General features: G+C 40.4%; 1 protein-coding gene across 1 annotated transcript in view; it reads right to left on the bottom strand.

The window, feature by feature from the left end:
* The window catches only part of CNIH3 (cornichon family AMPA receptor auxiliary protein 3), a 45,858-nt gene extending 38,995 nt beyond the window's left edge, over positions 1–6,863 (bottom strand). The window contains exon 1 of the mRNA XM_061475202.1: positions 6,776–6,863. Within this exon, the coding sequence (XP_061331186.1) occupies positions 6,776–6,856 (81 nt within the window). The 5' untranslated portion in view covers positions 6,857–6,863. The remainder of the gene's footprint in view (positions 1–6,775) is intronic.
* Between the last annotated feature and the right edge of the window lie 5,558 nt (positions 6,864–12,421).

Genomic DNA, 12,421 nt, shown 5'->3' with positions numbered 1-12,421 from the left:
AAGTTCAGCACTCCTGCAGCATCTTGCTGAGAAAACCTACTTCTATTGTAACTGTTCCGTGATTTTTTTCCATTGCCTTCTAGTGTAACTTTTCACAATGACATTCCTAAAATAAACCCTTGCTTTTTATAGTAATACTTCTTCAGTGGGAAGTGGAGAAAAATATAAAGACTCTTGTCCTGCCCCACAAAATGTTCCTCCGAATTTTCCTAGGCTCCTAATGAAACACTAAAGCAAGAGTATACTCAGGATGATCTGCATGATCTTGCCTTCAGTTTTCTGGGGTGGGTTAGACAGAAGTAAGCACAAAGCATTTCTCAGGGGCACACACCAAAGAAGGCAAGAGGCAAAAGTCAGAAGTTGCACCCACAGAAAATTCCAGCTGTGTGTAAGAACACAATGTTCACAATGAGAGGAGTAAAGTACTGGAACAGGTTACCGGAGAGGCTGTGAACTCTCCATTCATAGAAAGTTCATAAGCCCTGAGAAGCCTGGCCTCATTTTGAAATTAGGGCTGCCCTGAAGAAGAGACCTGACTTAATCATGTCTTAGGTCCCTTCTAATTGAAATTTTTCTATGAATCTTTTATTGTTTAAGAGGAAACAGTTATTTCTTAAGTTGTAACTATACCAAGGAATACAGGAACCGTTCTGTCAATGTAATTGCATCTTCTCTGCACAGCATTAGAAACATGATTTTTTTTTTAATGGAAATTTCCTGTGAAACACAGGAAGTTACCTAGCAAATCAAGTATTATTTGACATTCTTCTACCTTTATCTCATAAACTGACTCTGCCCTGTGGCTTTAAGTGACTATCTCTTGGGAGGATGGAAATAATAATTCTTACCTGTTTCTTATGGAAGAGATTTTCTATACAAATTGGAAGTGTTTCCTAACTCCACAAAAGGAAATCTGTCAGTATCTGCAGCTTCCGAGTCAAGTAAGACCTAGTTTCATTGCCTGATAGAGTCACCTTCAGCTGCCAGGCACAACACTGGTTATAAATGAACTGCATGTCAGAGGCACTAAGGAAAAGGAACAGGTCACAGAGAGGTCTAATATCTATAAGGAGATTCTTATTCTCTGCTGAGTTTCTTCCTCTTTCTGAAACATTATTTTGATAAAAGGACACATGTTGGGGTGAGGGGAATCGACTAAGCCAGAGGTCTGAGGGTTCAAGTCAATATTTTAGGTGTGACTTAATGTAGTATTTGGTGGCTGAATGAACAAGTGCATGTAATGAGCTATAACCTCCTGCCTCAGACTCAATCTAAGATTTGAACTCACAATCTAATAAAATATGACAGATATTGTCTTGTTATTCATAAGCACAGCAGCTTAAAAAAAAAATAAAAAAGATTTTTAAAAGCACTAGAAATACTTTACCAATTTGGATATAAAATCCCTCTAGTAAGTAGATTTTCCAACTAATCTTAAGATCAAAAAAATCCTACATATGTGACAAGCAAATAATGTTTAAATAGTTCTGTGCGCATTTCTGTGGGAAGCATGAGACTCCACAGCTAATTTATTTTACACAGATAATGGAGTCACTATGACTTTTGAAGCATCTGGAATTACAGCCAGTGGCAACCACTCACAATTTAAAATCATTCTGGAAATAAATCTCATCATGACAGTTCAAGCATACACAGAGATCCAATTTAGTCTTTCCACAGCATTTAAGTCTGTGCTACAGTCCAAAGCCTTCTGTGATTTTTTAATTATTATTTAAGCATGACGATGTAACTAAACTGAAATATACTTATTTTCCAATATATAAAATATAGTTGGCTCCACAGCTAGTGCTGCCTGGCCTAATATCTGTCTGTCAGCATTAATGTGACAAACTTCTGAAAGAAAAGTTGTAAGGGAACTGTCAAGCTGTATTATAGCCAGCCCAATCTGGTTGTGCTCTGTCTTTAAAAAGAGTGAAAATATCAGACTCATTCCTCAAACTGTCATGACTATGAAACCCTCAGGGACAAAGTGCTTAGCTGCTTAGAGAAGAAAAAATGCCTTTAAGAAATGTGTCTAACATAGAGCAACTGCATTTGTGTTCCCGTTCATCAAGCCTTAATCTGATGTTATTTTTAATAACATAATTATCCAATATTCTTAGAGAACTGAATTAAGGACAGCACTGAACTTCAGTATCTGAAAGAAAATTCAACCTTGACCACAAGTCTGTAAGGAAATTACTTTCTTTTCAAGACAAGCTCTAAAAGAGCTTAATTGAGATGCCTGGCAGCCTTTACTGAAGAGAAGCACAGGTTCAAGTCAGCTCATGGATATTTTTATTGGTTTCAGGTGAGACAGATAGCTATCCTCCAAACCAGAGTTACAGAAACAATATGATTTTTTTATTGGTTTCAGGAGAGACAGATAGCTATCCTCCAAACCAGAGTTACAGAAACAACGTAACACTGATACACAGAGAACATTCATAGACTTGCACCTAGTCTGTCCCCAAAGTGCTTTGCTCAACTGAATTTCCTATCAAACCAAGCTTCAAATGATTCTCTTGTATACTTTTTTATGTACCTTTAACATTAAGGTTGTACAGTCTATCAAAAAATACGCTAGGAATTTTATGACAAAGCCTAAGTGAGTCACACACTGAATACTCACTAAATTCTGCATATATACCTAATGAAAAGCTTTTGATTTTTTTACCTAAGCTACTGCAATTTGAGTAGTAATAAAACAGTCCACATCATAGAACAGTACAGTGACAAGCACCAGAAGTGGCAACATCTTATATGTACGTAGCATCTTCTGTCAAAAAGCAAAAGCATTTCAGGGATAGATGGTAAATAAAATGATACGCAGTATCTGAAATTTAGTTCTATTACCCATGCTTAGTAAATGAGAAAACAAGGCACAGGTAACTCAAACTGTGTACTAAACATAACACGCTAAGCCAAAAGCAGAAACAGCACTGAATATAGATTCCAAGGGCTTCTTTCCCTTGTGTTTGTAAAAAAAGGATGCTTTAGTTTAAAATTAAAAGTCGATCTTAGCCTGTATTACTCTGTTCAGTCACTGCCTCCCACTGTTCTTAAATATACCTGTGAACTTGTAACTGTTAAGCCAGAATCATATTAAGGCAGTTTATCAGGATTAATACTATCCTCACACTTCAAAAGGAAAATAAGGGAAAAGGAAAGCATAAAACAAGAAAATAAAAAAAATGTTCTGCTCCTTTATTCTTCTTATGTTTGGTTCAAATAACTGTCACCAATTTCAGTGCACGCAACTCTAGAAAGGAATGTGGTAATGCCAAATCTTGATGGGAGTTCAAACAGACTTGACATAGCCCAGTTAAGTTTTAACAGGAAAGTAATTTTTAGTTCAAGATAGTTTAGGAACAGAGTAAAACTCATGAGTAAAAAGCTTGTTCTTTTCTATAAGAGCTGAAGAGAGCAAAACAAAGTCTCTGTGATTGTTAGTAAGGCCATATACTTTGCCACTGAGTTTACAACATATATTCATAGGATCAGCTAGCCTGTAGAACGGCTTTAAAATCATCAAGTTCAACCTTTACCGCAGTACTGCAAGGCCACCACTAACCCATGTCGCTGAGGGCCTCGTCTACATGGTGTTTGAACACTTCAAGGGACAGTGACTCCACCACTGCCCTGGGCAGCCTGTTCCAATGCCTGACCACCCTTTGGGGGAGAAAGTGTTTCTAATATCCAGTCTAAACCTCCCCTGGCACACCTTGAGGCCATTTTCTCTTGTCCTGTCACTTGGGAGACCAACCCCATCTCACTACAACCTCCTTTCAGGTAGTTGTAGAGAGCCATAAGGTCCCCCCTGAGCCTTCTCTTCTCCAGACTAAACTCCCCAGGTCCCTCAGCTTTTCCTCATTGCACTTGTGCTCCAGCATCTTCACCAGCTCCACTGCTGAATTTTGGACATGCTCCAATGTCTTACATCTTGTGCACAGCTTAAACAAGTGTTTCTAATAGTATCTAATTTGGGTTTGTTTTTTTTTTATCATGACAAACACCACTGACAACCTGTATAAGATCACTCAGAGATAGAAAAAAAAAAAAATCATTACATGTTCCAAATGTCTGAAGGAGCTCCTGTACTTCAGCCACAATTCCGTTAAAGTGTTCTGACCAGCTTCATTCTGTCTGCCCCTAAAGAGCACAGCAATGTATAAAGAGCCTTTAATTTCTCAGAGGAAAGGCATCAGAAAAGCACAGTTTTCAACAATAAAAATCCTCATTTTAACTTCTTCTGTTTTGGTTTCAGTTTTTACTGAACCTATTACATCAGTATTAATGAAAATTATAATTCATCTGACTTCCCAGAAGGAAGAAAATGAGATTTTTATTTGATCTGCTGTCCAAATAACTGCCCAAACCTCAGCCAGCTTCAGGCCAGAACAATATAAAGTCCAAATGCTACAGTTTTTTTCTTGTCCTTTAAAATAAGTTATAAAATTCAATCTTAAAACCTCACAAATATTTTAAGGTTACTGGACACTCTGATGGATCAACAACTTATTCTTAGTATAGAAATGTGTTGTGCTTCTTTTTTTTAATAATATTTTAAATGCATTTTAACAGGCAAATATAATTACCAAAATCCTCCACTGCCTTTATAAGAACCTATTTAAAATATATTTACTGTCCCTCACAAGTATATTATAGTGAAAAAAATCAGGTCACAGTGAATGAGTAAGAATTCTTTTTCTTGGGAAGACTTTCACAATGAGATGCTTAAGGTAAAAGAAACTCCTATGACTCAACACATAAGCTACATGTTAGACTGCATTTTAGAAGAAAGAAGGAACACATGATAACAGCTCTTCTAGAAAAATCTTTATGTTTTGTGTATGTGGGTAACTGTATGCTTAAAAGTTTATTCTGGCAGGATATTAAATCTGTTATTCCATGACCTTCACAAACCATGTTTTTAATAGAATGATCTATTTATAAGAAAAGATACTGAAAGATATCAAAAAGTACCGATTCTTGCTCTAGTATAATAGAACAGCATTTTTAGCCATTTTCAACCTCAATCCCTCAACAGTTTTTCAACAGATGTAACAAACACGCACCATAAACATCAGCCTATTGACAAAAGGTTTCCCTTCCCAGTTGCTTCCTATGGAGCTCTACAACTAATGGATCACTCTCCATGAGCGTACAGATTCAAAGGTGGAAATGTTTCACCAAAAGTAAATTTGCAGTAACTAAACTGATTTACACAAGAATAATTTGCCAGATCTGCTACAAGTACTGTATGTCTTCAGACAACAAATTCAGTGTGGGAACACTGACAGCATGACAACAGACTTCAAATACATTAAAACAAAAAACCTTAAAAGTGTGTTACTAACGAAGAAAACAAGCAATCTGGTCTAGTGGAAGGTGTACCTGCCCATGGCAGAGGGGTTGGAACCAGGTGACTTTTAAGGTCCCTTCCAACCCAAAGCGTTCAATGCTTCTGTGATTACTTTTTAGCAAGAGATTCAGAGTAGAACCCTTTAAAGAAGCTGTAGATTTCTTGCTTTTGAGTGCCTAAAGGTCTGGGGAGGAAGCAATAAGAAAACATGAGTAACCATTTAACTTTTGCTACTCTTTTTTCAGAGAACAGAAGTGCAGTAGGTGACTGCTAAGAGACCTTACAGTACTTGAGATCCCAACAGTATTTGGCATTACCACCACGCTTTTGCAGTTTCATTCATAAGAAAAAACTTGTGACTGCACTATTAAGAATTCAAAATAATTTGACTTCAAAGAATTCTCACAACAGAGTGGTATGTTTCACACTTAAGATGCTTAAATACAAACAAGCTAGCAGCTTTACTTTCGTTTCAACAAACTCTGTATCTCCCTTGCTTGTTAGACAAGGGAAGGGCTTTTTAATCTTACTCCGCCAGGTCTATCTGCAGAGACATTCCTGAGACTTGCTCTTTTTTCAACTTATCCTGTTCCATCCTGAATGTTTTTGGCATAAAATTATTTGCGTAGCACACACATAGTGTAAATACGTAGCCACTTAAAAGAATTTTAAGTCAAGCATAAGAACAATCCCACTTCTGTGGAAAGAAACACTTCGCAAGTTCCATGCTTATGCCTACCCACGGCCACCCCGGGTACAACACGGACTAAGCACCACCACTTCCGAATGAAGCCAATGGAGGTGGGCTCCAATACCAATTCATGCATTAGAAGAAAGAGTAAGTTTCACATTCAAATCCTACTTTTAAAAGAACTTACTAACGCAGTAACTACCGCAGGAAAAAACACCTCACCGCTTCATCAGGCGCGGGGCGGCTTCTGCCTCACCACGCTCGACTCCCGGGCAAGAAAAGGGGGTGTTCTTACCTGGAGCATCTCCCGGTTTAGCACCTCTCACAACCGCAGGGCGCTCCCCTCACGGCTCAGGCAGCACTCGGGCTGCGAGCGCTTCCAGCATCGCGGCCGGCTGGGCTCGCACAAGCGATCACCACCGGTGTTTTAGGGTGGTCGATTTGTAAGAAGTAAGGCCCCGCACGCCGGGGTTTCACGGCGCCCTCGGTCTGCGCTGGCACCGCCGGGGTGAAAGAAGGGAAGTGCCCGCTCCCGCCGCGGGACGCCGGCCGCACACAGCGGCCCTGGGGGCTTCACCTCAGCAACGCGGGAGCAGGGCTGCCCGCCCCAGCTCCTCTCCCTCATGGCACGACACCCTCCCACCGGGCTGCAGCCGGGTTTAATAGTCTCCGCGCGCGGCGGAGGGGCCGGGGGGCATAAGGAGCGCTGAGGTACTCACATGCCAGATGGCGAAGAAGATGAGCGCTGCGCAGAGGACCAGCGACAACATGTAGCAGAAAGCGGCGAAGGTGAAGGCCATGGCGGGGAGAGCCCTCCGTGTCCCCCACCGCCCAGGGAGTCCCGGGGGGGCCGACCGGGAGAACAGTGATCCCCGAAATCCCGACGGAGAGAGCGGCGAAGCGAGCGAGCGCCCTACGCGGAGGAGGGGACTGCCTCACACACTGGGACCCGGCGGCGAGCGCCGCGCCCCCTCACAGCCGCTCCCCTCGCTCCGCCGAGCACAACCTGAACCCCTTCGCACAAGCAGCCCCTATGGTGCCCAGCCCCGCTGCTCTAATCTGCTCGGCTCCGCTCTGCTCCCCCCGTGGAGGCGCGGCGGTGGGCGGACCCCGCCGCCAGGGAGACCCCGAAGGGCGGGCCCACTCAGCGGGGAGGGGGGGGTTCGGACGGGAATCCTGTCACGGCAGCGTGAGGGGAAGGAGCGTGGGGTGGTGTGGGTTTAGGCCAAATCCGCAGAAGGTAATTTCATGCTTAAACTTAAAGGGTTTGGTTTTTTTAATTATTATTATTTTTCTTTTTAGGATCAGATAAATGTTCTCCTTGCAAGAGAGAGAGTGAGTTGCTGGAGCAGGCAACAAAGGCAACACAGCTGGTACAGCGTCTGGAGCACAAGTGTGATGAGGAAGCGCTGAGGGACCTGGGGGGTTTAGTGGGAAGAAGAGAAGACTCAGGACCTCATCTCTCCCTACAACTACCTGAAAGGAGGTTGTAGTGAGGCAGGGGTCAGTCTCTTCTCCCAAGCAACAAGGGATGGGACAAGAGGAAATGGTCTCAAACTGCACCAGAGGAGGTGTGGACTGGAGATTAGGAAAAATGTCTTCCCCAAAGGGTGGTCAGGCGTTAGATAGGGCTGCCCAGGGCAGTGGTGGAGTCACCATCACTAGAAGTGTTCACAAACCGTGCAGACAAGGCCCTTGGTGATATGCTTTAGTGGAGGCCATGGCAGTGCTCGGGGAACAGTCGGACTTGATGATCTTAAAGGTGTTCTACAGCCTAGCTGATTCTATGTTTTAAACTCAAGAGCAGGGTATATGGTCTTACTAACAGAGACTTTTTTTTTGCTGTTCTTGTCTCTTTTTTTTCTCTATCAGCTTTTTATTAATCAGTTTTACTCCATTCCTAAACTATCTTGAACTAAGATTTAGCTTCCTGTTACCATTTAACTGAGCTATGTCAAGTCTGTTTGAACTCCCATCAAGATCTGACATGCCCAGCTCCACTGAGTTGTATCTGGAATGAAGCTGACTGACATTGACATTGAGAGCTGGCCAGGCAAATAAGTTGTGGTTTGTCATCCTTTAAAATGTAACACACCTGTGTGCAATCCCACCACCTTCTTATTGTATTCAAATACACTGGCTTTGGGCAGTCTGAGCCCTTCCCTTTTGTAATATTTTAAAATGAAATTACCTGCTTTAAGGTTTGTTAGTTTGAGGAAAGATTTAAGAGAAGAGTTTTTCAAAGTGCTCCTTTTATAATACCTCAGTAAACCAGTTAATAAACACCAAGAACATCCCCATTATAAAACAGAAGGGGGTTCAGTAACAAAGCTATGTAGAAATTTTCCAAGGGTCACCAGTGAAAAGTCAAACTTCATGGTACAAGAGATTGTAAGTCCACCAAAGCCAAGTTCAGTACAAGCTTTCCACTTAGATGTTTGCAACCTATTTGTGTTTAAAATTATGGTGTCTTATTTTGAATATAATACGCACTTTTATCCTCAGGAAAGAGTGCTGACTGGATCAAGAGTCAAGGCCAGTCATTAATAAACAGGAAGAAACTGGTGGATGTAACCTTTTCTAATTGAGCTGCTCCAGACTATACATGTGATTTGATGCTTTAATTAAGGACGAACACGGCAAATAGTAATGAACTTTACTGTCATACAGGAATGCAGTGAAGGCATTGTAATTCTCTGACCTTTTAATTCCTTTGTATCTGAAAACCTGCAGAGCCTATGCTTCTGAAAGTAAATGGTTTATTCATAACCACACATTTTGAAAAGAGCTGCAAATTAGGTACAGAAGAAGTCTTTGGAATTCTTTTTTTATTATTCTGTTTTTTGCCATGGTTACTTTATTATCTGGATATACCTGTGTTAAGATTGAAATACTGATACTTGCAAGAAAACCAAAATAAAACATTTCTTTCTGGAGCACTTGTATGTATATACACACATACATACATGCATATCTATAAAAGTAGAGATATACTGTAGGTATTATAAAAGACAAAGTGAAACCAACCATTAAACTCAGTTTAGGACTACACTCCAAGGCAACTATTCTCCTGGTTTTTACTGTCTCTTGTCTTAATTTACACTCCAGCTATGTATTTGGAGATCTTCAATGAACACACAGGCAAAAGACTTGTTTCGCATTTTGCCAGGAGACAGTTCCACAGCCAAACACTTTCAAGATCACACAGTCTTTCCTAATACTGATTTTGAAATACGTATTGTCCATTAGCCATATTTCTAGCCATTATTCATTGCTAGTGGCTGACTAATTACAACAGTTTCTGATATACAGTGACAGGAAAATCTATCAAGATGCATTTAGGACACTTCTGTCTCACTGACTTCTTACACTATACCATGAGGATACCTTAAGTATCCTGAGACATTTAAGTGATGGAAAGATTTACCCTTCACCCAATACATCTCTGAAATTTGTCTCAGTACTGACTGAGAACTCTTAGCTCCATGTTGATACAAACTCATTGCAGCTCTCTGTGGCATGAGGACCTCATAGCAGGGAGCTGCTCCTTTGTCATTCCTGACCAAAACTACTACAAATCATGGCATCTGAGGCAAAAAGTGAAATAATATGGATGTGCCTGACCCTTTTCTCCCTTTAAGTCTCTGTGAACACAGCAAAAACATCACTCTGTCTATTAGCTCTCCATCCACTTCCAAGGTGCTGGTTCTTACCTTCAAATAAACTGATGGATGTGGTCCTAGCTGCATGAGAAATTACAGTCCAGCAGCCAGTTGTGCTCCTTTGAAATACTGCATGTTACAGAGGCCAGGATGGAGGGTGTGGGACCTGAGGATGCAGCATTATCAGCTGAAGGGAACTGGAATAGGGAAACCAGACAAATACAGAGAATAGCCACCTTTAGAAAAGAACTTTTGCTTTCATAACTGTTATTTTATTTAACATTTCTTCTCCCAAAACAAACAAAATAGCATCCACACCTTTGAGACACACTTGGGTTTCTTTTCTATTACTGGAAATAACAGGTGCAGAGGTTCTGCAGCTCTCCGGTGCTCAGCAGCTCGTTTTAGCAGCCACAGCCTCAGATTTAGTACCTTTTGTATCTTTTGTTCTTCTGTCTTCAGAACTTCACAAATTCTCATGCTTCCTCCAGGTAATGTATTCCCAAGCCATTTCCAGAAGGGACTGATGCTCTCACCCTGTGGCATACACCTGTAACCTGGGACTGCAGCATCAAAAAATACTCAGAAAGCTGACACATAGAGATGAATTTCAGATCAGGTAGAAAGTCTGTAAGAAATGGAAAATAAATTCATGTTCAGATTGTAAAAAACAAACAAAATAAAGGTTTGTATTCTCTCCTTTCATCTTTAACCAGAGGCTATTTCTTCTAAATGTATTTGCTGATGGGTCACAAAAGGTACTTCAAACTTCACAACAGTTCCTAGCAAAGTTTTTACATGAACTGGTTTTGTAGGCTGTATCCCACAACACACACAAACAGATCATGACAGTGTGTTTTAAAACTTCTGTAGAAAGAGTTTTTTACAAAAAAAAAATAAGTGTCCTTACTGTATTTGAGCAGATTGAACTTCGGAATGCTACACTTCCCACTGAAGCATGGTTTCTTGTGTTCCTAAACAGAAAGTATTTGTCCTTACCATGCACATTTACTGGAAAACATGATTGCAGGTTCCTGAAGGAATTAGAGAATCAAGCAGGCCTTTTTTTGCAACACAGTCTGATCCCAGTTTCATAGAGAGGCATCACAAGAGCATAGATGGTGGTGCTGCTTCTGTACAACTGCTACTGAGATGCTGATTTTCAAAGCTATCACTGCAAATATCATCACAGGTCAAAGCACAGACAGAGATGATTTGGGAATTTTTACTTAAGGATGGCTTTTCACTTCATAGAGTGACCTCTATGAAGAGACCATAAAATTTCAGTCACTAGATAAATAATAACAAAGGGCTACATCTGGTGAGCAACAGACTGCTCTCCAAATGACATCCAATGTTCCTACGTACATGGTGAAAATAGATTTAGTTAGGTTTATGAGTTCAGGATGTCCTTACATTAGCAGATCTTGGAGCACTTGATTTCATATGAAATGACCTTTCGTGCTAGCTAATGAAAAAATTTGAAGGTACTGAAAGAAATTTCCTGTGGTTAATTTATAGAACAGCATCAGAGATGAGCAGAGACTGCTAACAAGTCCTTTCAACTTCCCAGTAAGTTCCCCAACTGTATAAACCTAAAGGACAAGCCTTTATAACACCATTACTCCTTGAAGTGAGAGGCTAAAATTACCATAAATCCACCAACAAGGCAGTATGCCCTCAGCCAAGGTTGTTCATAGTTTTAAGATTCACATGTTATTGTGACCATGTATAGTTTTCAGTGTAACATATTACTGAGTGATGTTAGAGTAAAAGACATTTTATTAATGACAGTAGTTAATTGTCATTCATTAGATTGAGTATATTTTAATAACACATCTGACTATCTCTTTTGTGAACCTTAAGTAATTTTAAATTATTAACAACTCTTATACACAAATTGCCATCATTGGGCTTTACTGCTAATATCCCACAGAGATTTATAGAAGCATTTCATACTCTTACGCATTATTATTTCAGATTATCTACAGATTCCAAATGAAACAACTGTATTACTTCATGGTCAGTTCATTTTCAAAAGGTTACCTTTGCAGTAATACAGGCAAGTGACATTTTGTTAAGTCTTATTTTCAGACACTGGGAATATGATAGTTCACAAACCCACTGATAATAATCTCATTTGACTGCCAGGTGAATAAATACATCATTTCACCAGCTGTTAGCAAAGATACTGTGCCCACCTTCTTTTTTAGGAACTGTTTGAATGAATTGTAACTATATTATCATGGGAAAGTTTATGTTGGAAGGGACCTCAGGTGTCTAGTCCACCCTCCTGCTCAAAGCATGGCCGGATGCAAGGTCAGATTAGTTTCTCAGGGCTTCATCTGGTCAAGTCTTGAAAATCTCCAAGGACAGAGATGGCCAAATCTCTCTTTGGGTAACCTGTTCCACTGGCAGTGTCAGGTTGTTTTCAGCAGACTTGTCAGTTCTCAGCCTGTATCATGGCCAGGGCTTACTCCTTCCCTAATACATGACTCTACATTGGTCCTTGTTGGATTTCCTAAGGTGCCTGTCAGACTATGAGCTCCATGTTTAATACTGAAATCCACTTAAAAAAGCATAGGTTACTATGCAATGTTCCTAAAATGTTCCCAATATATTAGGAAATATTCTTAATTAGAAATGTTCCTAATTAGAAATGTTCCTAAATAGCAAAATAAGACTGTTCAGAGCATGAAGTAT

The sequence above is a fragment of the Pezoporus flaviventris genome, unplaced genomic scaffold, assembly GCF_033815535.1.
Source record: "Pezoporus flaviventris isolate CSIRO_AGI_PZ_B2104156 unplaced genomic scaffold, CSIRO_AGI_Pfla_v1 ptg000083l, whole genome shotgun sequence".
NCBI lineage: Eukaryota > Metazoa > Chordata > Aves > Psittaciformes > Psittacidae > Pezoporus > Pezoporus flaviventris.
This window is presented reverse-complemented; position numbering and strand designations above follow the sequence as displayed.